At 40.1% G+C, this 26,907-nt stretch overlaps 1 protein-coding gene across 1 annotated transcript in view; it reads right to left on the bottom strand.

Annotated features, from left to right (window-relative positions):
• Positions 1-26,907, bottom strand: part of LOC126176227 (uncharacterized) — a 327,159-nt gene that overhangs the window by 156,401 nt on the left and 143,851 nt on the right. Inside the window, exon 4 of the mRNA XM_049923372.1 lies at positions 10,403-10,654. Coding sequence (XP_049779329.1) covers positions 10,403-10,654 — 252 coding nt within the window. The remainder of the gene's footprint in view (positions 1-10,402; positions 10,655-26,907) is intronic.

The following is a 26,907-nucleotide window of genomic DNA, read 5'->3' as shown; positions in this document are numbered from 1 at the left end:
GATGAATCTGCTGCTCCATGTCTTGGATGTTATGGACAACACTACTGCCCATTCTCCAGGCCCTACAAGACCACCCCCTTATAGAATTTCAATTCATCAAGAGCCAATTTCTGCCTCCCAGCACCACTCTGTCACTCAAACTTATGGACCAGCAGATTATTCCTAACTTTAAGAAGCTCTAGCTCTACAATAAAGCACTCTTCAAGCATTTCTTTGAGTTGACTGAAGCTACCAATCTCACTCTCAGAGAGTTTTGGAAATATCAAGATGATCAAAAAAGTGTGAGAAGAAGAGGACTCTCACTTCTGCTTGGAAGAAGCTTTGGCCAGAGTGTGTTACCAAATGTGACTCTGAGGCATTTGAGTCAGTACCTGTGGAGCCTGTAGTCACTGAGATTGAGTCTTTGGCCAAGAGCATGGGACTAGAAGTGGACAACAATGATATCAAAGAGCTTGTGGAAGATCACAGCCATGAAATGACTATTGAAGATCATATGGAACTGCAGTGTGTTTCCCAGCAGAAACTTGTGGGGAGGAGTTCCACAAAGAAGGAGCAGGCAGTAACAACAAAGCAGCAATCTTCTGGTGCAATAAGAGAAATGCTGAAATCTTGGAAACTGGTTGCATCTTACATTGAAAATCATCACCTCAATAAAGCAGTGGTGCACCAGAAATTTATTTGATATTAATGCTGTGTCACATTTTTGCCAAGTGCTGAAGCGCCAGCAGAAACAAATGATTACAGATAGCTTTCTAGTAAAAAAGAATTAGTTATATATCATGAATGATAATGTGCATAACACTGTATGTATAATTTTCTTTGAATAAATGGCATGAATAAGATAAAACATTTAGTACTTTTTCTGGATGAAATGTTATCATATTTTACGTTAATTTATATGGATAAATTATTTTGCTTAATGAGTATTTCACGCTATGAGTAAGACTCTGGAATGAATTATGCTCACTGTGTAAGGTACCACTGTGTCTCTTGAGTTGTATGTGTGAAGGGGGAGTCAAAAACTGGAACAGTTGTATACTCATGTGCAAATATGTTTTTCATGCAGAGTTTGATATTTATTCTATATGTCTGCTCTTCTCAGTTTCAACAGCAGACTACTACACAATAAATATTACAATGGAAGCTTTGAATCTGCTGACTAACTTTACATATAACCATAATATCTTTGCTTTTTCTGATAGATTTATCAACAGACACTGACAGTGCAAATTGTTGTAGGCATCACACATAGCCCTCCAAATCTTTCAACACCACCAGCCAACATCATTGTGGCACTGTACTCCTTCTCCATATGCATCTTTTCAGGGATGCAGTCATCCAAAACTTCATTTTTATGGATGACAATGCATGACCAAATAAAACAATGCAGATAGAGGAACTCTTTGGATAAGATGATATTTCACAAATGGACTGGCCCATTAGTTCTCCTGACTTAAAGCCCATCAAGCACATGTGGCCACTAATCCATGTATCCATTATGATGCTCTCTGTTCGCTTGGATTACTTGTTATTAAGATGTCAAGCATATTTATGCAATCATTTACACTTCAATGGGGCTGCTCAACTAACTGTTCAAAATAATTTTCAGAGAAAGTGTTTGATATGATTTTGTACAATGTTTCAAACAATGAAAACTCCAGGTAGGGATATCAACAATGTAGGAAAAGATAGATTGCAGCTTACCATAAAGAAGACATGCCAATTTGCAGACAGGCATGATTACAAGACAGTCACATATAGCTTTCGGTCACAGACTTCATCAGTAAAGAGGACATACACACAACATTCACACACAAGCAAGCACACCACATGCACATACGACTGCCATCTCCAGCATCTCAGGCTGAAATGCAACATCATGTGAGATGCAAGCAGCAATCTGAAGGAGACGGGAAAGGGGAAGTGATAGTAGTGTATAGGGACAGGCACAGTGTCAGGAGGTTGTGGGGCAGGGAGATGGGCAGAAAACGGAACAAAAAAGGAGAAGATTGGAGAAAGATGGGTGGATGTTTTGCAGAGGACTGCAAATAAACAGGGTGGGAGATGAGAATGGGGGGTGGGGGGGACATGATAGGGCAAAAGGGGTGGAAACTGTTGGGTAGAGGGTGTAAATGTTACCATAGTTGAGGCTGGGATAACTCCAGGAGCAGAGAATGTGTTGTAAGGATAACACCCATCTGTGCAGTTCAGAAAAGCTGGTGGTGGAGGGAAGGATCCAGATGGCTTGGTTAGTGAAGCAGCCATTTAAAGCAAGTGTACTATGTTCAGCTGCATGTAGTGCCACTGGATGGTCTACTTTTACCTTGGCCACAGTTTGGCAGTGACCATTCATCCTGCTGGACAGCTGGTTGGTATTTGTACTCATATAATAATCTGTGAAATAATTTTAGCAGACCTGGTAAATGACATGGCTGCTTTGACAAGTGGTCCGATCCCTGATGGAGTAGGATAAACCTGTGACTGGACTGCAGTGGAATGTGCTGGATCCTAGTTGCAAAGGACTGGGATTGGGAGTGGAATAGGGATGGCCTAGGATATTGAGGAGGTTGGGTGGGCAACAGACCATCACTTTAGGAGGGGTGGGAAGTATCTCAGTTAGGATGTCTTTCATTTCAGGGCACGATGATAGATAATCAAAGCCCTGGCGAAGGGTGTGGTTCAGTTGACAAGTCTGGGGTGGTACTGGGTGACGAAGAGGACACTCCTTTGTGGCTGACTTTTGGAGTTGGTGGGAAGATTGGAATTGTGAGGGGCAATGGCACAGGAGCTCTGTTTGTGGACTAGGGATGGTGCCTGTCTGTGAAGACCTTGGTGAGACCATCAGCATACTGAGCAAGGGAGTTTTGTCACTGCAGATACACCATCCCGGCTATATGGGAGGGGTTTTTTGGTGTGAAAGGGATGACAGCTGTCAAAATGCAGGTACTTTAGTGGTTGATGGGTTAATGTGGACAGAAGTGTGGATGGAGCCATCAGAGAGGAGGTCAACATCTAGGAAGGTGGCAAGCTGGGTTGAAGAGGACCATGTGAAGCGGATTGAAGATAAGGTGTTGAGGGTGTGAATGAATGGAGATAGGATGTCTTGGCTCTGTGTCCAGGTATGAAGATATCATCAATAAACCTGAACCAGACTAGAGGGTTGGCATTTTGGGAGGCTAGGAAGGTCTCCTCTAGATGTCCCGTAAAAAGGTTGACGTAGGAGAGTGCCATGCAGGTGTCCATGGCTGTGGCGCAGACTTGTTTATGCACCTTCACTTCAAAGTGGGAGTAGTTTTGGGTTACGATAACATCAGTCAGGTGTATGAGGAATGAGGTAGTGAGTTTGGAGTCTGAAGTATGTTGGAAAAGGTAGTGTTCAATAACAGTAAGACCATGGGCACAATGAATGTTGGTGTACAGGGAGGTGGTGTCAACAGTGATGAGTAGGGATCCAGGAGGTAAAGGGGTGGGGATGATGGAGAGTTTGTGAAGGAAGTGGTTGGTGCCTTTGACATGGGAGGCTAGATTATGGAGAGTTAGTTGGTCAATGAGTGCCAAAATTCTTTCAGTGGGGTCATAATAACCAGCCATAATGTGGCATCAAGGATTGTCAGGTTTGTTGATTTTGGGGAGCAAGTAGAAGGTGGGTGTGCGGGCTGTCATAGGGGTGAGGAGGGAAATGGATTCAGGGGATATTTTCTGGGAAGGGCTCAAGGCTTTAAGCAGGGATTGCAGTTTGTGTTTGACTTCTGGGATGGGATCACTCTGGCAAAGTTTATAGGTTGGAGAGTCAGACAATTGATGGAGGCCTCCTGCCAGGTAGTCACTGCAATTCATAACAACAGTGGTGGATCCTTTGTCTGCAGGATGCAAAATCCCCAAGATTGGCAAAGTTTTGCAGAAGTTCAAAATATAGTGCATACTTCAATGCGAGATGCTTTTAATAATTTCCACAATTAAACTGGCACAGAACCCAAAGAGATTATGGTCATACATAAAGCACACCAGTGGCAAGACACAATCAATACCTCCACTGCACAACAACAACAACAGTGAAGTCACTGATGACAGTGCCACTAAAGCAGAGCTGTTAAACACAGTCTTCCAAAATTCCTTCACCAAAGAAGATGAGACTGCCAAGATGAGAAACATATAAGTAGATATCCTCATTGTAGCAAAGCAGCTTAAACCACTTAATAAAGGCATGGCTTCCAGTCCAGATTGTATACCAGTCAGGTAAGCAGCTTAAACCACTTAATAAAGGCATGGCTTCTGGTCCAGATTGTATACCAGTCAGGTTCCTTTCAGAGTATGCTGATACAATAGCTTCATATTTAGCAATTATATACAACTGCTTGCTCACAAAAAGATCCATACCTAAAGACTGGAAAATTGCTCAAGTCTCACCAGTACCCAAAAAGAGAAATAGGAGTAATCCACTGAATTACAGACTCATATCACTAACATTGATTTGCAGTAGTGTTTTGGAAATATACTGTTTTCAAACATTACAGATTACCTCAAAGAAAACAATTTATTGACACGTAGTCAGCATGGATTCAAAAAATATCATTCTTGTGAAACACAACGAGCTGTTTACATTCATGAAGTAGTGAGTGCTATTGAAAGGGGGGTCAAATTGATTCTGTATTTTTAGATATCCAGAAGGCTTTCAGCACTGTTCCTCACAAGCACCTTCTACTCAAACTGTGTGCCTGTGGAATATCACTTCAGTTGTTGGACTGGATTCATGATTTCCTGTCAGAAAGGTCACAGTTCATAGTAATAGATGGAAAGTCATTGAGTAAAACAGAAGTAATATCCAGCATTCCCCAAGGAAGTGTTATAGGCCCTATATTGTTCCTGGTCTATATTAATGACATAGGAGACAATCTGAGTAGCCCCCTTAGGTTGTTTGCAGATGATGCTGTCATTTACCATCTTGTAAAGTTATCAGATGACCAAAATGAATTGCCAGATGATTTAGATAAGATATCTGTATGGTACAAAAAGTGGCAATTGACCCTGAATAAAGAAAAGTGTGAAGTTATTCACATGAGTATTAAAAGAAATCCACCAAATTTTGATTACATGATAAGTCACACAGATCTGAAGGCTGTAAATTAAACTAAATATTTAGGGATTACAATTCCAAATAACCTAAACTGGAACAGTCACATAGATAATGTTGTGGGTAGAGCAAACTGAAGACTGCAATTCATTGGCAGAACACTTAGAAGGTGCAACAGGTGTACTAAAGAGACTGTTTACACCACACTGGTCTGCCCTATTTTGGAGTATTGCTGTGTGGTGTGGGATCCGCATCAGGTGGGACTGACAGATGATATAGAAAAAGTTCAAAGAAGGGCAGCTTGTTTTGTATTATCACAAAACAGGGGAGATAGTGCCACAGAAATTATATGTGAACTGGAGTAGCAATCATTAAAACAAAGAAGTTTCTTGTTGTAATGGGATCTCATGAAATTTCAATCACTAGTTTTCTCTTCCAGTTGTGAAAACAATCTGATAGCACCCACCTGCATAGGGAAAAATGATCATCACAATACAATAGGAGAAATCAGGGCTCACACAGAAATATTTAAGTGCTTATTTTTCCCAAGCGCCGTTTGAGAGTAGAACTGTAGAGAGACAGCTTGAAGGTGGTTCATTGAACTCTCTGCCAGGCACTTTATTGTGAATAGCAGAGTAATCATGTAGGTGCAGATGTAGATGTAGAGGTTGGCATTCTGGGGAAGGGACCTGGTGAAGAATGTTGAGGCTAAGTTGGAGGTAAGAAATTCCTGGAAGTTGACCATTGGGTGATTAGGTGGGAAGGGGGTAGGATCACAGTTGGATTGTGGTATGAACTAGAAGAGGCAGGATTTAACATTCGAATTAGGGTGGTTTTGGTTGGGGGGATTGGCAGCAAAGAAGTGCTTCAACTGTAGGGTTCGGGAGAGGTAGAGTAGGTCTTTGGCCAGTCCAGCATGGTTGAATTTGGGTTTAGGGCTAAAGATGAGGCCTTTGGATAGGACAGAAACATCAGTGGAGTTGAGGGTTTTGGTGGAAAGGTTAACAACAGTGTTCCAGGAATGTTTTGGCTGTGTATTTGGTGGAGGGTTGGTAGGGAGTTTTGGGGGGATGTGGCAAGTTGAAAAGACCAGCTAGGCAGGGTTTAGGTTTTATGAGGTGTGGATGAGGAGGAACACTGTGGATACAATAGGGGTTGGATAGTGGAGTCTCAAGGTGGCATTAGCATGTCAATGTCAGCAGGTTGGATAATCTATGGAAGTGGTGTCTGGAATGCTCTTCCTGGTGCTGGAGAGCAAGGGATTTAATTTCAGAGATGTGATGTATGGAGTGTGGATTGGAGAATAATAGTATCTTTCAGAGGGAGCAGAGGTGGTTCTGGAATGCCTGGCAGCCCTCTGCCAATGCATCCACCTGTCTTTCCCCACTCCTCTCCTCTTTTGTTCCTTTTTCCCCCCCCACCTCCCTGCTCCACAACCTCCTGATGTTGCACATGTTGGCAGTCTGCTCCCTGCACAGTCCACCAGACAGCATACATCTCTCTCCCCACCCATACACTACTATCCCTTCCCCTTTCTCTTCCCATTCCCCACCCCCTCTAGACTGCTGCTTGCATCCCACGTGATGATGCATTCCAGCCTGAGATGCTGTAAATGGCAGTTGTGTGTGCGTGAGATGTGCTTGCTTGTGTGTGCATGTATGTGTGTTCTCTTTACTGACAAAGTGTCTTTTAATCATGCCTGTCTGCAACCTGATGTGTCTTCTTTACAGTAAGTAGCAATCTATCTTTTCTTACATTGTTGTTTGTACAATGTTTTATGCTTACCATTGACTTTAAACATTTTTTTACCAACTACTATAATTGTGTGAGTTATGAGTGTGGCATCTATTTGAAATGAAACATCGTTCAAAATTTGCTTTTGTCCTTAACTTTTGGACACCAGTACACCAGAGCATTTACCTAAACCATGGTTTATAACATCTTTGAGCTATAAACTCAGTGTTCTGTGTTAGTTAGATCTGAACTAACTGTCCTCAGTTCATTTTTAGGTGGGTTATTAATGATTGTCTATCAGTTTGACCAAACACAAATATTCTCCTAGCTTTCTTGTTTTCTTGATGATTTTTTGCCTTTGAGACCATCCCTCCAGAAAAAGCATCATGATCAGTAACAAGGGGACCAAATGCAGACTATAAAAAAGAGGGAGGACTGCTTCAAAAAGAAGGACAAAGTTAGAAAAAGAGGGCACATGGAAACATATGTTTAACTTCAATAAATGAATTAGTTAATAGCCAAACATACATTCCTTAACTTTTAATGGTACTTCTCTGAAGATCGAACTTTCTGCAGAAGTCTAGGCTTGCTTAGTGGATAATTGTAAAAAGATACACAGGAAAATTCTTCTAAATTATACTGGACCATTAAAATACCTCCAATAGATTCAAGATTCAACCTATTCCTGCCATCAGTCCACTATTTTATAATGAGCAAAAATGCTCATTCTGCATTTGCACTGTGTCATGATATACTGAAAAAGTGTTCAGCAAGTTTTAACAATTCTGAATGATAATGAAAACACTTACTTTCATAAAAATATAGGGCCCATTTTCAACTACAAGAGAACCCAATAAATTCTGTATCATTACTATTCTGTTTTAGAAATTGCATAAAATTACACAATTGGTCAAAACATTTTTCATCTTCAATTTCAAAAGTTTAGTATTTATCTTGCAAATAAAAAAGGCTTTTTTAAATGTCTTTACAGTTAACATCTATTTTAAAGAGACATCCATTTGAAACAGGAAAAGTCATCTAACATACAGATCCATCATTTTAAATGTTTATCAAACAATTGATGCAGCAACATATGCTTCCTCCATAAAAAGTTTAATATCTTCATCAAAGCCTTCTTTTGTTGCTTCCATCTTCTATTTAACCTTTAGGCAAATGAATTTTTCATTTAATTGGTTCTCAAGCACCTTACATACAGACACTAAAATTTCAGTCATCAAGCACAGAATTGCCCTCCTTTTCTATTAGCAAAATATTTTGATTGAACACAGATGTCAATGAAAGCAAATGGCATAAGTAGGCTTCACTTAACCTCTTATTCTCAAAAAAATGCAGTGAAACCTTTGGTGGCTTGGTTTCAGACAGAAAGTAAGATTTCAGAGCAGGATACATTTACAGTACTCTTTCAATGACTGGAAAAAGAGGAAACCACCTAGTTTTCACATGCTGTTCCTTTCTAACAGTGTAAAAAGAAAAGTAATTGCAAATTGTCACAATGCCAGTTATTTTATAAAATCACTTGGTTACCATAAACAGCAAATCAGACTCACACATAACTACAGACTACATGACATTACACCTATAATACCATGCAAGACAATATGAATAAGGAACAGAAATTTTAAATAATCTATATTTGCACTCACTTATGGATTGATCCATGATCAATAGTGGAAAATTGATAAAACAATTATTCTGCTGCCATCTGTAGATAAGGTATATAAGAAAACAGCAATAAAACAGCAATAATTGCAAATATAATTATTATTATTATGGTCAACTCTGGGAAAGTGATGACAATGTAATAATCTGCCCGGACCCTGGACAAAGAGATAAAAAGGATGACATGTCCGTATTTATACGGACAGCTAGTCACCCTATCAGTAATCTCTCTATCACCGATGGTACGATCAAGTCTAGGCAGGTGGTCTAAAATATTTCTTTTCCACATGAGCTTTCAGACTGAGTGAGGTGGCTGTCTGACAGTGTAATCATTATTACTTTATTAGACTGTTTGTCTTTTACAACAATGTGTAGTTTTCCCAGTCAGTATTGTTTAAGCTCCTGTTCTATCATGTTTAGCCTATGTTTGATTAATTCTACAACCCATGTGACTGACTCTATTGACTGGTAGAAATATTTGATTGTTAATCTAAGCCCAACCAACTCCAAGAACTCTTGCCCATATTAGTTCACAGTTGGATTCATTTTGGACCTTGCTTGACCTAATACATCTGCTTGTTGTTATACATCCTACTCCTAATCAATTTTTCTGATATATATTCTGTGTGTTGCTGAAACTTTCCATGTTCTTTAGTTTAAGTTTCAATCAACTCTCGGTTTCTAATATGATGTGGGAGCAACTGCTTTCTAGGACAGACAATAGTTATGAGACTTAGTTGTGATTATTCTGGCAGTTAATAATCATAGTTCAAAATTTCTAGCTCTCTGCATTTGCTGTTCAGTCTGTTTAATAGTAACTGCTTTATCTAGCACTGCTTTTGTAATGGGGATCTCAGATTTTCACCTAATATCTAAAAATATCCTATGTGTCATTCCACACATACTGTGCAACCCAGGTGACCAGTTCTGATGTACATTGTGCATCTTACCATCAATTGTGACTTTACAGTATTCTTTCACAGGCTCAGCTGCAGATTCCTTGAACAGGGAAGCTTGTAAAGTCACTGTGACCAAGAAATCTACAGTAAACTCTGTCAGAGAATTGACAAATCGTCTGGTTTATACCCTGCATTCAGCTCTAATCCAAAGGGGTGCAATCAGTCCTCAGAATGGTGCTGCAAATCAACAGTTGTGCAGAAACCTCACAAATGATACTAGCTGTCTTCAGCACTTCTACTGGTCTCCAGGATCAAGATGATGCACATTGTTGATGCTGGTGAGTGATTTATAGTCTGCACCATTCACCACTTGGTCAAGGAATCTGTGGCCAAGCTTGTCAAAGAATAAATGAAGTGTGCATGGATGTATGTTTGTGTTTGTGCACATACAAATAACCTTACTTTTTTCCTTCTATTGTTTTATTTATGTTTATTTTATTATTGCCTCCCTTCCTCCCCACCCATCCCCAAAACTGTCTTTTTTATTTATGTGCTTTCCTTAGCATTTGTGCTGTGATGCCTTTTTTCTGTTTATTTCTCTTAGATTCATCTCACATATTTGAATTACTGACATCTGGCAGCTTGTTATTACAAGTATTCTGGAAACTGAATGTTGTATGTTATTTGATTGTTAACTTTCTAATCATCATCTTTATCATATACCTCTCCTGTGCTGGGTTTTTGAGTAACTTTGTGTGTCTTTCAAAATGTGTGCCTAGTTACTTTATTTTATGTCACCATATTTATCATGAAAACTGGATTTTAGAACACAGATATTCAGCTGCCTTCTTCAATTATATGTCTCTCAATCCAGATCCAGATTTCATTGTTTTAGTTACTTGTAAATAGGCAGTACTTTTATGTTGCTAATAGCAATACAACCACTTTTTGCTTTTAATATTATAACATGATTTTAATGACTAAATTATTGAATACAGCAATAAAACAGAAAGCTTACCTATTACATTAAATACAGCTGATGCTGTAAACTCCTGCATAGAACCAGACATGGTATAAATGGCTGACCACCTCCCTGCATCTTCCTTTCTGACAATGCTTATTCTTGTACTGCACACACCAGTCATTGTACCCACTTCTTTTCCACTTGGGTGTATCATTCTACAGTGAACAATAAGTGACGGTCCAAGTCTAACAGTACCAGTTTCACCCAGAATCAGTGTACCTCCTTCATCAACATGCGATGGAACATCTGGAACATTGGATTCCAGCTCTGTTTACATGCCAGTGTGGCAAAAACAAAGTCATTGAGCCAGCAACCAGTAATGACACAGCATTCATTCACAAGCTGCTCTACTAGCTAGAAATTAGTCCAGAGTAGCAGTCAGACATAAAAGAATGAAGTGACAATTGTAAAAGACAGATCCAACAATGTAGTGCAATTCAGTCAACTATGCAGTCAATGAAACACACAGAATCATCCCCACTTACTTGAATATAGGTAACTGGAGAACTAAAATTATTTTTCAACTAAATATATCAAATGCAAAAACAGATATTTATATACAGACACCGTGATCTGTAAATTTCACACTAAGTTCTTGAGTTCATAATAACATAAAAATTGCTATCACAATATGTTGCTTTCTTCATCTATTCTAATGGGCTTCTGCAGCTATCTATTAAAAATGAACCTAGGTTAATGAGCTGATTAGGAAATATAGGCAACTGAACCACAGCGTAACTGCTCAAGCTGCAGATAGCACTGTAAGTGTGGAGGGCATTATTAAACAAATATTTACCATTGGCAAATGTAACTTGGTCCATCGGTTTGGTTGTTGCCATTCTCACAGACATAGTGGAGCCATAACATGAGTGTCTCATGAAGTGAAGATTCCAAATATGTCTTTGACAACAACTGATCGACTAATAGTGTTACTGAATGCTGTGCAGTAGCTATTATTCAGGGCTGTGAATGAGAACAACTTTCACATTGGATGCCACTTAGTTGTCAGTATGTAGCAAGGAAGAAATAGTAGCAACAACCCTTACTGGTAAAGAATCTCAGCAATTGTGTTTTTTTTCTCCAGTTCACAAACATGATAATCAGTTGTGTTTATTTACAGTTAACATGAACTGAAAGCAAGTAATGTATTTGGATTCATATGGATGGCAGAATGGAGAATGTGAAGAGTGACCACCATTCAAAAATCTTTGTAGATTGTGGAATTATATGATTATGTTCAATACACTGACAAGCAGAGATTTTTAAGTGGTTCAGCTGAAACATGCAAGTTTTCTGTGAGAGGAAAGGTTGTACTCATGATCTCAATACCTATTCAAAAGAGGGTAGTGTGTTGAGCCGTGTATCTAGTGGGTACTACAGAAGCTCTATAACTGTTACCACATCTAGAACTGCTCTTCCTAATTCAGTGGCTGCAATGTAATTGAGTCCACAAGTAAATTCCCACAGCCAATTTCAATTCAGCCATCAAAAGAAATCTAATAATATACTGTGCATACATGTTATATTATATTGGAAAGGTGTAAATATTGCTGTTGCAAACAGTATATTCTTATATTAAATTGGGCACTGCTTATAACCATGAGAAACAGTTCTTGGAAGAGGAAGGAAATTGAAAGAAATTTCTTTAGCCTTATTGATTCAGAATGTGCTGCTGCCAGAAAGTTTTGTGGAAGTCAAATCATGACTTTGAATAGGGAGATACATAAACACTGTACAGCTGGCAGAGCTTTCAGTAAACCTCATTATTTGAAGTCAACTGTAGGTGTCATAGGTCTCTCATAGTTACAGTAGTAAAAAAAACATATTGTTGTAGCAGGCAAAAGTTTAAATGGCTGTGATGGCATATTATATCTCTTAAAAACTGTCTCAGTCTATTTGAAGTAGTCCATACAGGCACATAAATTAATCAGCACAAAACTTCAGCATTGAGATAGAATTTAGATATGTAAACATCAACCAAGAAGGAAAGAAAAATGCAATGAATGTGCTGTTTTCAAATGTACATTACTTCTTCCCTATGACACTGATTGCCTTCCTCCTATGGTAAACGGTACTATGTCAATTGGAACTGGGGTAAATCACAAGATCTGCTGGAGTGCATTGAGCTTTTCATATCTGGCAGTAAGTCTCAATAATAGATGTGAAACTTTCAAAAGCTGATAAAAAACCACTCAAATGTACACTCTATTATTAGAAGGATCCTATTTCATGAGATCAAAATGGTTTGTTGTGTCTACAAACATAGTGTAAATGATTTCCCCTAAATTTTATTGTGAAGTCTGTCAGAAAATGCACATAACAGCAATAAGAGAGAAGAGGGAAATTTATACCTTCACTACATCATTGTCAAACTTCTGCCACTACTAGGTACAACAGTGAGGCTATGGAAAAACCATTAATTTAGGTGGTTTCATTCTTGTTACCTTAGATAATGTGTATCACTTGGTGTCAAAGAAAGCATGCCTGTCACTCCATGGCAATCTGGGATGATGCCACGGTAGTCCTCATAATACCAGTCTGATAGATATTTATTTATTTCATTTCCTCTTATTTAATAGTGTTGCCAAATTATTTACTATCCTGGCTTATTTAATAGTGTTGCTGTATTACTGCCTCCAGTCAACCACAAAAGCATGTATTTGACTCTTATGTAGAATGTTTTAAATTATTTTCACATTGGCACTCCTTTCCAACACTTTCCCCATTCCTAGGGGCAAAATGACATTGATACCCCCACCAATCAGCTTAGGACCCAAAACCCAAAAATATGGATTCAGCACTAATACTGATTTTTTTTCTAATTATTTTTGCATGTGACCTCTTCCACTCCGTCCCCAATCCAGGAGTGTTGGGATTATCTCAAACCCCTTAGCATTTTTTTCATAGAGTACATTATATGAGCATCAAGTCTTGCAAGGCTGTGCCAAATCAATGAATTTATATGCAAGGTACATGTAAACACATACAATCAATTTATGAAGACCTACCTACACTATCTGATGAAAAGTATACAGACACACCTTAGAGAATATAAATACAGGGCATTTTCTTAAATACAATAAGGGGACCACACCCTAACCTTGAAAAACACCCACATACCACATTTTCCATACTTCACCGTTGGTACTACACGTGGTGGCAGGCAAAGTTCTCAAGCCATTCACCGAACCCAAACTTTTGCGTTGGATTACTGCAGGGTATGACGCAATTCAGCACTCCAAATCACTCCTTTCCAGTTATCCACTGTCCAGTTGTGATGCTCTTTACACCTCCTCAAGCATCACTTAGCATTTGCTACAGAAGTGTCTGTTTTGGTGAGAGCTGCTTGACCATTGTATAAGGATTGATCAAAAAGTTTCCATTTGAAGTCCATACATTCCAGAATCAATATGCCAGCCACACAAAATTGCCATGAACATTGAGGCACCCAATGCAACAGTTTGAAGACACCTATTTGGTAAAACACCATGTCCTACGGGTGAAGAAGTCTGTAAGTGCCGGTGGCACATCCTTGTCTGACAGGAATCATCAACCCTTCAGTGCCTTTTTTAAGGGACTGAAGATATGATAATCACATGGGGAGAGATCAGGACCATAGGGCAGTGCTCCAGTGTCGCCCACTTCATCTGGTGTAACTTCTGCATTACATCTGCAATATGGGAATGTGCATTAACACGGAGGCACAGCAGACATTCTGCAATGGTGGTTTACAACAGACATGCTGCCCCATACACATTCTTCATTTTCTGATGGATGTCTACCGGTTTTTGTCCTTTGGCAGCCAAGAAAAGAATAACAACACATTGGTCCTGTTTGGACATATTTGGTAATGGTAATAACATCACCATAGTTCACGTTTCTACATTTACTGCACACACATAGGAAGAACACAAATGTCACACTAATCAATTGCCTAGGTATCAGTGCATATATGTCCACATCAGAGTCATGTTACATTGCATATATAATGAAGCGACATACTCAAACAGAAACTTTTCCAGAAACTTATTGATCACCCCTTACACTTCATTCTTTTTGACTCCATACATAAATGATTGTAGCGCTTTGCAACTTATAAGTGATTACAACCATTCTCCAGAATGCTCGATGGTCCCTGACCATCAGTACTACATGAAGTCTTCCTGGTTTTGGTTTAGCTGTGGCATTTTCTTCACAATCACACCATCAATGCTCAACGTGGGCTTCTTTAGAAGGTTTGAAACAACACTGATGGATCTGTTACTCAGGTGAAATCCAATAACTAGTCCATGTTTGAAGTCACTGAGCTCTCATGACTGACCCATTCTGCTGATATTGTTTCTCTACTGACAACACAATACTTCCCATCTCCTTTTATATTGGCTGGTCCACCCCTCTCAACATCTAGTGGTCAGTTCTGCATACATATGTGTGTCCAGATACTTTTGCTCGTGTAGTGTACATAGAAATGGGTTCTCTCACAACTTGTATCATCACCAAAGAGAACCATTGCACTTGTGATCAGAGAGGCCCCGCCAACAGCATCAATGTTATAGCTTCCAACCACAAACTGAACAGTTCAGACACCATGTAACTGCTTCTAACAGCCAAAATCAATTTCTCATCATAACATCACTTACTGTGCATGCTCAAGAAGGTACATATTGTTCCCATATTCTGTGTTTCAGTGATCACCATGTTAGTTTCCATATAGAAAATCTAGTGATGATTATTTATGACTTATGAACTTTGTTCTGTAGAAAAGCTAAAAAAAGGTGGTGCTGGTATCTGTGTCAAAAAGAACAGTACCATTTGCAGTGCATCTGATGTACACTGTTTTTGTTTAGAGCAGTATTTTGAATTGTGTGCAATAAAGTGCTTGTAAATAATTCTTGTTTATCTATTGAGGTAATGATGGGCACCTTTAAAAGATTTTAGTTTCTTTTTGAAGCAGTTACTTGTAGTCCCCGTCCTATGGCATATTTGTAATAAAACATCAGAGAAATATTCTTGGGGAATTCATTGTTACTTTTCTGACACACTCTAACAGCAGATCCAACCTGGAAAATTTGTCGTCCACATATAATCTTGCTTCCACAGCCATTTTTGCACCAGAATAACTTCACATTCCAGTACAGTAACTGTCAGTGTAATTACAGATCAGATAAAATTATACTCTAAGACAGAAAAGACTTACCATGATGGAATTATCTAAATACAGCAGGAAAAGGTAGATGTGATGTACATCTACAGACAAACAAATGATTATAATTTCAGATAAATTGAATGATTTATTTAAGGGAAAGAGCTTCACAAATTGAGCAAGTCAATGATGTGTTGGTCCACTCCTGGCTCTTATGCAACCAGTTAACTGGATGGGGATTGATTGATAGAGTGGTTGGATGTCCTCCTGGGGATATCATGCCAAATTCTGTCCAACTGATGCATTAGATTCTCAAAATTCTGAGCTGGTTGGAAGGCCCTACCCAAAATACTCCAAATCTTCTCAATTAGGGAGAGATCTGGTGACCTTGGTGGCCAAGGTACAGTTTGGCAAGCATGAATAAAAACAGTAGAAACTCTCACCATGTATGGGTGGGCATCATCTAGCAGAAATGTGAGCCCAGTATGGCTTGCCATGAAGGGCAACAAAATGGGGTGTATAATATTGCCAACGTACTGCTGTGCTGTAAGGGTGCCACAGATGACAACCAAAGGGGTTCTGCTAGGAAATATGTCGCACTGGATCATCACTTCTGGCTGTTGGCTGTATGGTGGATGACAGTCAGGTTGGTATCCCACTGCTGTCCGGGTCGTCTCCAGACACATCTTTGATGGTTATTGAGACACAATTCAAAGAAGGAGTCATCACTGAAGGCAGTTCTACTCCAGTCAATGAGATTCCAGGCCCTGATGACCAGCAAAGATATGTCTGGAGATATGTCCCAGCTGATGCTGTGACACCAAACTGACCGTCACCCGCCGTACATCCGATGACCATGAGTGGTGGTCTGGGGTGCCATATCATTTCATAGCAGGACCCCCTTTTGTTGTCATCCACAGCATCCTTGCAGCACAGCTGTACATCAACAATATTCATCTACATCTACATCTACACGGATACTCTGCAAATCACATTTAAGTGCCTGGCAGAGAGTTCATCAAACCACCTTCACAATTCTCTATTATTCCAATCTCGTATATCACGCAGAAAGAATGAACACCTGTATGTTTCTGTACGACCTCTGATTCCCCTTATTTTATCGTGGTGATTGTTCCTCCCTATGTAGGTCAGTGTCAACAAAATATTTTTGCATTCAGAAGAGAAAGTTGGTGATCGGAACTTGGAACGTGAGAAGATTCTGTCGCAATGAAAAACACCTTTTTTTAATGATGTCCAGCCCGAATCCTGTATCATTTCTGTAACACTCTCTCCCATATTTTGCGATAATACAAAATGTGCTGCCTTTCTTTGATGTATTCCGTCAGTCCTATCTGGTAAGGATCCCACACCGCACAGCAGTATTCTGAGGACAGACAAGTGTAGTGTAGGCAGTCTCCTTAGTAGGTCTGTTATATTTTCTAAGTGTCCTGCCACTAAAATGCAGTCTTTGGTTAGCCTTCCCCACAACATTTTCTATGTGTTCCTTCCAGTTTAAGTTGTTTGTAATTGTAATACCTAGGAATTTAGTTGAATTTACAGCTTTTAGATTAGACTGATTTATTGTGTAACTGAAGTTTAACAAGTTACTTTTAGCACTCATGTGGATGACCTCACACTTTTCGTTATTCAGGGTCAACTGCCACTTTTTGCACCATTCAGATTTCTTTTCTAAATCGTTTTGCAGTTTGTTTTGATCTTTTGATGACTTAATTAGTCGATAAATGACAGCATCATCTGCAAACAACAAAAGGCGGCTGCTCAGATTGTCTCCCAAATCGTTTATACAGATAAGGAACAGCAAAGGGCCTATAACACTACCTTGAGGAACGCCAGAAATCACTTCTGTTTTACTCAATGACTTTCCATCAATTACTACGAACTGTGACCTCTCTGACAGGAAATCACAAATCCAGTCACATAACTGAGACAATATTCCATAAGCACAAAATTTCACTACGAGCCACTTGTGTGGTACAGTGTCAAAAGCATTCCGGAAATCCAGAAAAATGGAATCGATCTGAAATCTCTTGTCAGTAGCACTCAACACTTCATGTGAATAAAGAGCTAGTTGTGTTTCACAGGAACAATGTTTTCTAAACCCATGTTGACTGTGTGTTTTCTTTGAGGTAATTCATAATGTTTGAACACAATATATGTTCCAAAATCCTGCTGCATATCGACATTAATGATATGGGCCTGTAATTTAGTGGATTCCTCCTACTACCTTTCTTGAATATTGGTGTGACCTGTGCAATGTTCCAGTCTTTGGGTATGGATCTTTCGTCGAGCGAACAGTTGTATATGGTTGTTAAGTATGGAGCTAATGCATCAGCATACTCTGAAAGGAACCTAACTGGTATATAGTCTAGACCAGAAGACTTGCTTTTATTAAGTGATTTAAGTTGCTTCACTACTCCGAGGATATTTACTTCTACATTACTCATGTTGGCAGCTGTTCTCGTTTCGAATTCTGGAATATTTACTTCATCTTCTTTTGTGAAAGCATTTCGGAAGGGCCGGCTGCTGTGGCCGAGCGGTTCTAGGCGCTTCAGTCTGGAACCGTGCAACCATTATGGTCGTAGGTTCGAATCCTGCCTCGGGCATGGTTGTGTTGATGTCCTTAGGTTAGTTGGGTTTAAGTATTTCTAAGTTCTAGGGGACTGATGACCTCAGGTGTCAAGTCCCATAGTGCTCAGAGCCATTTGAACCATTTCTGAAGGCTGTGTTTAGTAACTCTGCTTTGGCAGCACTGTCTTTGATAGTATTTCCATTGCTATTGTGCAGAGAAGACATTAATTGTTTCTTGCCACTAACATACTTCACATATGACCAGAATCTTTTTGGGTTTCCTGCCAGGTTTTGAGACAAAGTTTCGTTGTGGAAACTGTTATAAACATTTCGCATTGAAGTTCACACTAAATTTCAAGCTTCTGTAAAAGATCACCAATTTGGGGATTTTGTGTCTGTTTAAATTTGGCATGTTTGTTTCATTGTTTCTGCAACAGTGTTCTAACCCATTTTGTGTACCAAGGAGAATCAGCTCTGTGGTTTGTTAATTTATTCAGTATAAATCTCTCAATTGCTGCCAATACTATTTTTTTTTAATTTAAGCCACATCTGGTCTACACTTATATTATTAATTTGGAATGAGTCAAGATTGTCTTTCAGGAAGGCGTCAAGTGAATTTTTATGTGCTTTTTTGAAGAGGTATATTTTTTGCTTATTTTTCGAGGATTTTGGGATTACAATATTCAGTCTCACTATGACAACCCTGTGTTCACTAATCCCTGAATTGGTTTTGATGCTAAGAGGTCAAGTGTGTTTTCACAACTGTTTACTAATCATGTGGGCTCATGAACTAACTGCTCGAAATAATTTTCAGAGAATGCATTTGGCACAATTTCAGATGATATTTTATGCATACCTCTGGAATTAAACATGTATTTTCACCAAAATATCGAGGGTAAATTAAAGTCACCACCAACTATTATCGTATGAGTCAGGTACATGTCTGAAATCAAACTCAAGTTTTCTTTGAACTTTTCAGCAACTGTATCATCTGAATTGGGAGGTCAGTAAAAGGATCCAATTATTATTTTATTCCTGTGGCCAACAACGACCTCTGCCCATACTAACTCAAAGGAAGTATCTACTTCAATTTCAATTCCATACCCCATTTTGTTGCCCTTCATGGCAAGTCATCCTGGGCTTACATTTCAGCAAGATAATGGCCACCCACACAGGTCATGAGTTTCTATTGCTTGTCTTCATGCTTGCCAAACCGTACCTTGGTCTGAAAGGTCACCAGATCTGTTCTCAATTGAGAATGTTTGGAGCATTATGAGCACAGCCCTCCAACCAGATCAGGATCTTGGCAATGTAATGCACCAATTAGACAGAATTTGTCATGATATCACTCAGGGGGACACCCAACAGCTCTGTCAATCAATGCCAAGCCAAATAACTGCTTGCATAAGGGCCAGAGGTGGACCAATGTGTTATTGAATTGCTCAGTTTGTGAAGCTCTTTCTCTTGAATAAATCATCCAGTTTTTCTGAAACTGTAAGCATTTGTTTATCTATAAACATAAGCCACATCTACTGATTTGCATACCATTTGTATAATTCATTCATGGTGCATCATTAATTTTTGTCATAGAGTGTAGCTGACATCACTGTTAATCACTCTTAATGTTCTGTCTTTTAATTACGGACAAAAACACATTATAAATAACCCAAGTATTAGTGAGAAGTCACTCAGGTTACAGTGGAAAGCACACTGCACAACAGAATTAAAGGACTGCTTTTTCTAAACCCTGTAATAGTTTCCCATTGTGATGCATAAGTTTGGAATTTAGCTCAACAATGCATAGAATCTTCCTCAGTAATGGTGCAAAAGTATGGCGCACTGCAGCGTCACTTTCAGGTTCAATGCACTTCAAACAAAGGTCAATGTTCATGGGAGGTTTAATGTGGGTTCATGATGTCAAATTGATGCCACATTTAACAATTATGGCTAATGGCACTGTGGACGTGTTACGCAATGGCAAGGTCATCACAGCCCCTCTACCCCACCCCCCCCCCCCCACCCCACCCAACGTTCAACCCTTCTTTTGATGCCTCTGCAAAGGAAGTCAGTTCCACGATGCACAGCTTTGAGATCTTGAGCTTTTCTTGGGAATGGATGAGGAAAACATTCCAGACATTACCATTCAGAACTGGCTTGAAAAGGCCTCAGGGGGTAGTATAGAGTGGGGTCAATTAAACCACCCATTTCCTTGGGGCGTTGATTCTCACACATGTTGCGGTCAAAAATGACATTTTTCAGTGTGTTGAACAAGAAGAGGATGTTCCTGACAACCTTTGACACATCTGAGACCTTCAGATGTTTCAGCCCTACTCTAATGGCATTGTGGGACTGCATCAGTGCCAAATGTGACTGCACCTCTTTAGAATGCAATGCAACTGCAGTTTTTGCTCTTGCATATGGGTTGGTACCACAAGAAACTGGTCAAAACCATTTGACAAAATTTGATCATAGTCCAAAGCAGCAAATGGTGCTTATGCTTTTCCAGCCCTCCTGTTTGATGTCCTCCTGTGGCATGATCATGGTGGGATGTGACATTGATATATGTACAACTAAAGTGGCAAAGGGTTCCTGTAAGACCCCCTCCAGTTTGGCAAAACCTTCAGTGGCACCCATCCATCTTACTGAGAACTTCAAAAATGAACATGTACAGAGAGAATCCATAAAATAGTCAGAGTGGCCTGCAAGTAGGCAACTTTTTTAAATTCCTTTGGTTTCAGTTATCTGCCTGAAAGTGCCTCAGGCTACTTTACAGGTCATCTCTGCCCATGTTTATTTTTAAAATCCTCAATAAAGATGGTTGGGTGCCACTGAGGGTTTGCCTGAACCAGGGGGATGTTAGAGGGACCTTCTGCCACTTTATTCGGGCATGTGTTATTGTCGCACTCCTGCATGATCGTGCCATGGCAGAATGTGAAACAGAAGGGCTTGTAACGCCGCAAATGCATATCCTCCTATTTCCATCTATTGTACTATAATTTTTTTTCCTTGCATTGTTACCTCAAGATATGACATTTCCGTCTCTTTATATATTGTAATTGTTTTACTATTTGTATATATATATTTATGCATTTATGTCGATGTATAATTGGTTTGTTTCGTAAATATTATTTGTATTTTTACGCTGGGTCTTGCCTAGGGAAAACTGCTATCGAACGATTACATCGATAGGTCATGTGAAGAATCAAAGTGTGTAGGATCTTTGGGAGTGTTAACTCTGCCGCGTGGAGCGCGGGCTGAGCAGAGGGAGTCTGGCTGGAGTAGCGAGTGGAGCAGGTGTGTTGTGTGAAGCTCCCCGCGAGTTGCCACGCTTTCGGGGTTTGGCAGCATGTAATTGCGCTCGACTTGCGATGATAGTTTCTGACATGGTGTCGAGGACGGGAAGCATTAGCTGGCGCACATCGAGAGCCCGTTTCGTCTGGTGACCGTGTCGAGAAGAAGGCGCGCCAACATCCAGCTTCTGCAACAGCGACGGCCGACAATGAGTGACTGTCGCCACCTCCTCGATCGACAGCTTCAAACCTTCAATCAACCAACAAGGAAGACTGGAAGCACGTAAAGTTTTAGAACTGTATGGCAGACCTCAGCTTTTCAAACTTTTAAAATTGTTGCATCACAAAATTACAGCTTCTTAGCATGAACCTTTGTTGCTCATTGTCCCAATTGCATTACCAAGCAGGGTCCCTTCCTTTTCCGGAATGAACCCGAGTGTCGTTCAAATTCAAACGCCAGCATCATTCCACTTCACTACTTTAATTTCAAAGTTCAGTTAAAGTATTCATAGCTGGCTACAATATTCAGATTACACAAGCACAAATTAAGAGTGCGAGTTTTGTTACCGTATTTTAGCTTACCTGTGACTGCAGCTCAGCTTGGTACGTACTAAATTTTACTATTGTTAATTGTTCAGAATCATTTAATTCAAGTTCAGAGTTAAATTTCTTATTTCTAAATTGCGTAGATTCAAGTAGCTTTTGACATGATTGTTGAGGTAGTCCAAGACTAACCGCATTTTACTGAATTTCGATGTGCTTCAGAAAGAAAGCTCACTATTAACTTCAGTCACTAAATTAACTTTCGATTTTCCGGTTTTATTAATTCTTTTGCTAAATTAAGTCAGAGTGTAGCGAAATTTATTACTTCTGACAAACTTTCAGTTTCACACTACACTTGTTAACCTTCAGTTGCCACGCTTCTAGTGCTAATTATACGTGTAATAATCTTTCTTTTTCAGTTACTATAGTAATTGTCCTTAGAACTGGCAACCGTAATTTCCCCCAAATCTCAAATATCTAATTACCACTAGCTGATTGTTAACGTAACGGCGCACATTTACTTTCTTTATTAACTTTACCCCTTTTTTCAAAAATAATTTCCACCAGTTTCATTAGCATTTTTCCTTTCATTCAGATGTAACCCTTTCCTCCCTCTTTACCGACAAATTAACCTCTGTGACAATTGCTTTTCCCAAATTTCCATTAGGTACACACGGTTTAATTTTTCACTGTCATTAAGGTCGATAAGTGAGGGGGAGGTTACAGGCTGTAAAAGCATAAGCACCATTTACTGCTTCAGACCATGTTCAAATTTGGCAAAATGATTTTGAACAGTCCCTGGTGGTACCAGCCTATACACAAGGGGGGACCGAGCCGCTCGTGTCCGGCCCCACACCACTCGGCTTGGTCACGTACTCGCCCCATGTCTGATGTCCGGACACGCAGATAACCGAGCATGACCGGTCACCGCTGACGTCTCACCTCGCCTCGCCATGGCTCGCTGCTCTCTACTGTACAAATCCAACGCCTCTCTGTCTCTCTCTCTCTCTCTCTCTCTCTCTCTCTCTCTCTCTCTCTCTCTCTCTATTTCTCTCTCTCTCTCTCTCTCTCTTTCTTTCTTTTAATACAAAAGTAACGTTTCCAGGAATGGGTACGTTACTCAGCTAAATTCATAGAGCACTTTCTTTTATAATATTTACTCCCATCTTCCTAACGTCCTGGAATTTTGTTGTAAATAAAACATTGATCAGAAGAGACCAATCTGTGTTAATGTAATGAGATGTAAGCGTCAAATAGTGCACCTGATTATGCGAATCAGTCCACGTATCAACTATCGCAGCACATGTTTTATTAATAACTTCCGCAATAACAGAAGGCATTATACTGTATTGCATCAGCTCGTTCTTTGACATGTCTGCTTATAGTAGAGGGATGTGGCATGACATCTGCCACGTTAACTTTTCCATAACGCGCACCTAGATGTATTAATTCTTGGCCTAGTTCTCTGAAACCTTCACCGCAAACAGCATTAAAAGGTCTCATATCTTAAGCACACATTGCAACACACTTTGCTGTAATACTATTTTTTATTACTGCCGGTATTCCTGAAGGAGCTGTATCTTTGTGAGGTTACTTGCAACTGTGTTTCTTTAAAAGAGTGGTTCCTGATTGGAAACACAATAATGTGGAGCAGTTTATGCACGATACGTATCCAGTAGACGCACTGTTTTCGTCTACAACCACCAAAAATATGCTCCGTACTTGGCTTTTTAGATCTTCCCGTCTCCTCAATGTGTAAACATTGATTTCAATCTTACGTCTTACTGCACTGGTTTCCTCGCACTGCATGATTGCAGAGAGAGAGAGACAGAGAGAGAGAGAGAGAGAGAGAGAGAGAGAGAGAGAGAGAGAGAGAGAGAGAGAGAGAGAGACACCACAAATGAGAAGCCCGTATTGGCTACAGTCTCACATGGATAATGACACATGTAATGTGTTTGAAGTTACGTGCTACGTATTCGATCACGGCTTCTATGCTCGGTCACTAGAACTAGTGCGGGCAGCCTATCCAGTTAGGGTGTGCTCGTCCCATCTCATATTTTGTGCTCGCTTACTCGGTCATGCAGGACTCTAGTAGGCACCTTTGAGCCAACTTTTAAACTTATGTTGCAATGGGAGATAGTTACAAAATTTCAAAAAAGTGATCCTTAAATCCTTCTGTACAGTGTAGTTAGAAAAATAAATGAGGAAACTATTCAAGACTTCAAATCATGTCTCTAAGAAGTAGACTGGAATCTTGTGTATGATGAAAACAATGCTAATGTTATGGAGTGGCAGTAATGTTTCAAAGTACTTTTCCAAAAAGGATTTATAGTGCTCAAACCAAATACTCCTCCAATGAACCATGTATTGTCACTGGTACAATGACTTCACACAAGAGAAAATGACACTTCTGTAACAGATCAAACACTTCAGACAATCCAGCACAGCTAAATTACTAAAAATTTAAAAGTTTGTGCTGAAGCTCATAAATAAATAATCCAAGTAATAAAATTAAAACTATCTATGAGGTAAAGAGGAATAAGACTGGTGTATCTATATAAATGGGGCTAAAGACATCTTTACAAACACTTAAAATAACAATATAATGTAATTGTATCGATAAAAAATCTACACACCAAGCAGCAGCAGGAGAACACATGTATAAAGAAATGTTTTATGTATGCAAGCTTTTGGAGCCAGTGGCTCCTTCTTCAGGCAGAAGGGTTGAAGGAGAAGGAAGAGAGGCAAAGGAAAAGGACTGGAGAGGTTTAGGAAAAGGGTCAGAGTTTGGAAAAGTCACCGAGAACTGTGGGTCAGGAGAGACTTACCAGAGGGGATGGAAAAGAAAGACTGATTGTTGGAGACTGCACCAGATGAGATTTGAAAACCTGGGAGCTTTAAGGTGGAAGACGGGTAATATACAAGACAGAGATTACTGCTGAAACATTGTGCATGAGCTGATAAGAGTAAAAAGCTAAGTGCATTTTATGTAACAGAAGTGAAAGAAGTCAGAAAATGAAAGATGTAGAAAACTAAAATGAAGTGAAGAAAGGAGTAGTTACTGTCAAGAAATGCTGAGACAGAAGAAATTAGTGTAAATTAAGGCCAGGTGGGTGGCAAGAACCAAGGACATGTGGTAGTGCTAGTTCCCATCTGAAGAGTTCTGAGAAACTGGTGTCTGAGGGAAGAATCCAGATGGCACCTGTGGTGAAACAGGCACCAAGGTCATGACTGTCATGTTGTAGAGCATGCTCTGCAACAGGATACTGTGTGTTGCTGGTATACACCCTCTGCCTATGCCTATTCATCCTGACTGATAACTCAGAGATAGTCATGCCGCTGTAAAAAGCTGAACAGTGTTAACATAACAGCTGGTATATGACATGTCATTTCACAGGTGGCTCTCCCTTTGATGGTACATGTTTTGCCAGTTACAGGGCTGGTATAGGTGGTGGTAGGACAGTGCATAGGGAAAGTCTTTCATTTGGGACAGTCACAGGGATAGGAGCCACTGAGTAGGGAGGTGGGTGCAGAAGCAACATTGGGTCTGACAAGGATATTTTCAACTGGAAATATCACTTTGCAGCCGAATCCCAAAATCCTTCCAACAGCAAAGCTGACATTGAATCCTGCCTTGAACAGTTCTGCCAGCCCCGCCAGCCATAGTGGCCGAGTGGTTCTAGGCGTTACAGCCTGGAACCGCACAACCGCTATGGTCGCAGGTTCGAATCCTGCCTCAGGCATGGATGTGTGTGATGTCCTTAGGTTAGTTAGGTTTAAGTAGTTCTAAGTTCTAGGGGACTGATGACCTCAGCAGTTAAGTCCCATAGTGCTCAGAGCCATTTGAACAGTTCTGGCCATGATCTCAATTTTATCCCCCATCACAGCCTCAAAATCATACCTTACAAGCCATCCAAGAATTCCTCACATCCGGCGTTGCTCTACAACCCTTCCTCATGTCCATACAACAAGGCCCTAACCTGTCCTCTGCAGAACTCCAGGAGCTGTGTTCCCTAAAAGCTGATGACTCTATCAGTATCCTCCCAGCAGACAAAGGATTTACCACTGTGGTGCTTGACCAAGAGGTCTACCCCACCTGTCTGGCACCTTTACATACAGCATCTGCCATCAAGATCCTATACCTGTGATTGAAAGTGACCTACATAAAAACCTCAGGCCCCTCACAAGGAGTAACACCTGAATTCAAAGAAATTCCTACCCCACCCAAACCATGCACCTCCACCTTTTACATTCTTCCTAAGATCCACAAATCCAGTCTTGCTGGCTGTCCTATAGTTGCTGGTTTCAAAGCACTCACCAAATGTGTATCTGCCTTAGTTGATCAACACCTGCAACCCATAGTACAAAGACTGTCCTCCTGTGTTAAAGATACCAATAATTTCCTAGCTCATCTGAAATCTGTGCCCCTCCCACTCCCACCACACACCTTTCTTGTCACCACTGATGCTACCTACCAACATCCCCAATGTACATGGTCAGTCTGCTGCTTCAGTCAGCACCCACCTGATTCCAAACCCATGACATCTGTCCTACTCACCTTAGTCAGCATTATACTTATCAACAACTACTTCACCTTTTTGGGGCAGACATACAAGAAGATCAGAGGTATGGCCATGGGAACATATGCCAACCTTTTCGTGGGCTATTTGGAGGGGGCTTACCTGGTATCCATAAGCCCTCATCCCGTGGTTTGGTTTAGATACATTGGTGACACCTTTGTCATACAGACACATGGTGAGGCTGATCTGTTAAAATTCCTGGAATCTCCAAATTAAATTTCACATGGTCCCATTCTGAATCCTGTGCCACTTTCCTTGATGTTGATCCCATTCTCACCAGAGGCCAGCTACACACTTCTGTCTACATGAAACCTACTAACAAACAACAGCACTTACATTTTGACAGTTGTCATC

Source organism: Schistocerca cancellata, chromosome 3 (genome assembly GCF_023864275.1).
Source record: "Schistocerca cancellata isolate TAMUIC-IGC-003103 chromosome 3, iqSchCanc2.1, whole genome shotgun sequence".
Classification (NCBI taxonomy): Eukaryota; Metazoa; Arthropoda; class Insecta; order Orthoptera; family Acrididae; genus Schistocerca; species Schistocerca cancellata.
Note: the sequence above shows the minus strand (reverse complement) of the source record. Positions and strands in the feature narration are given on the sequence as shown.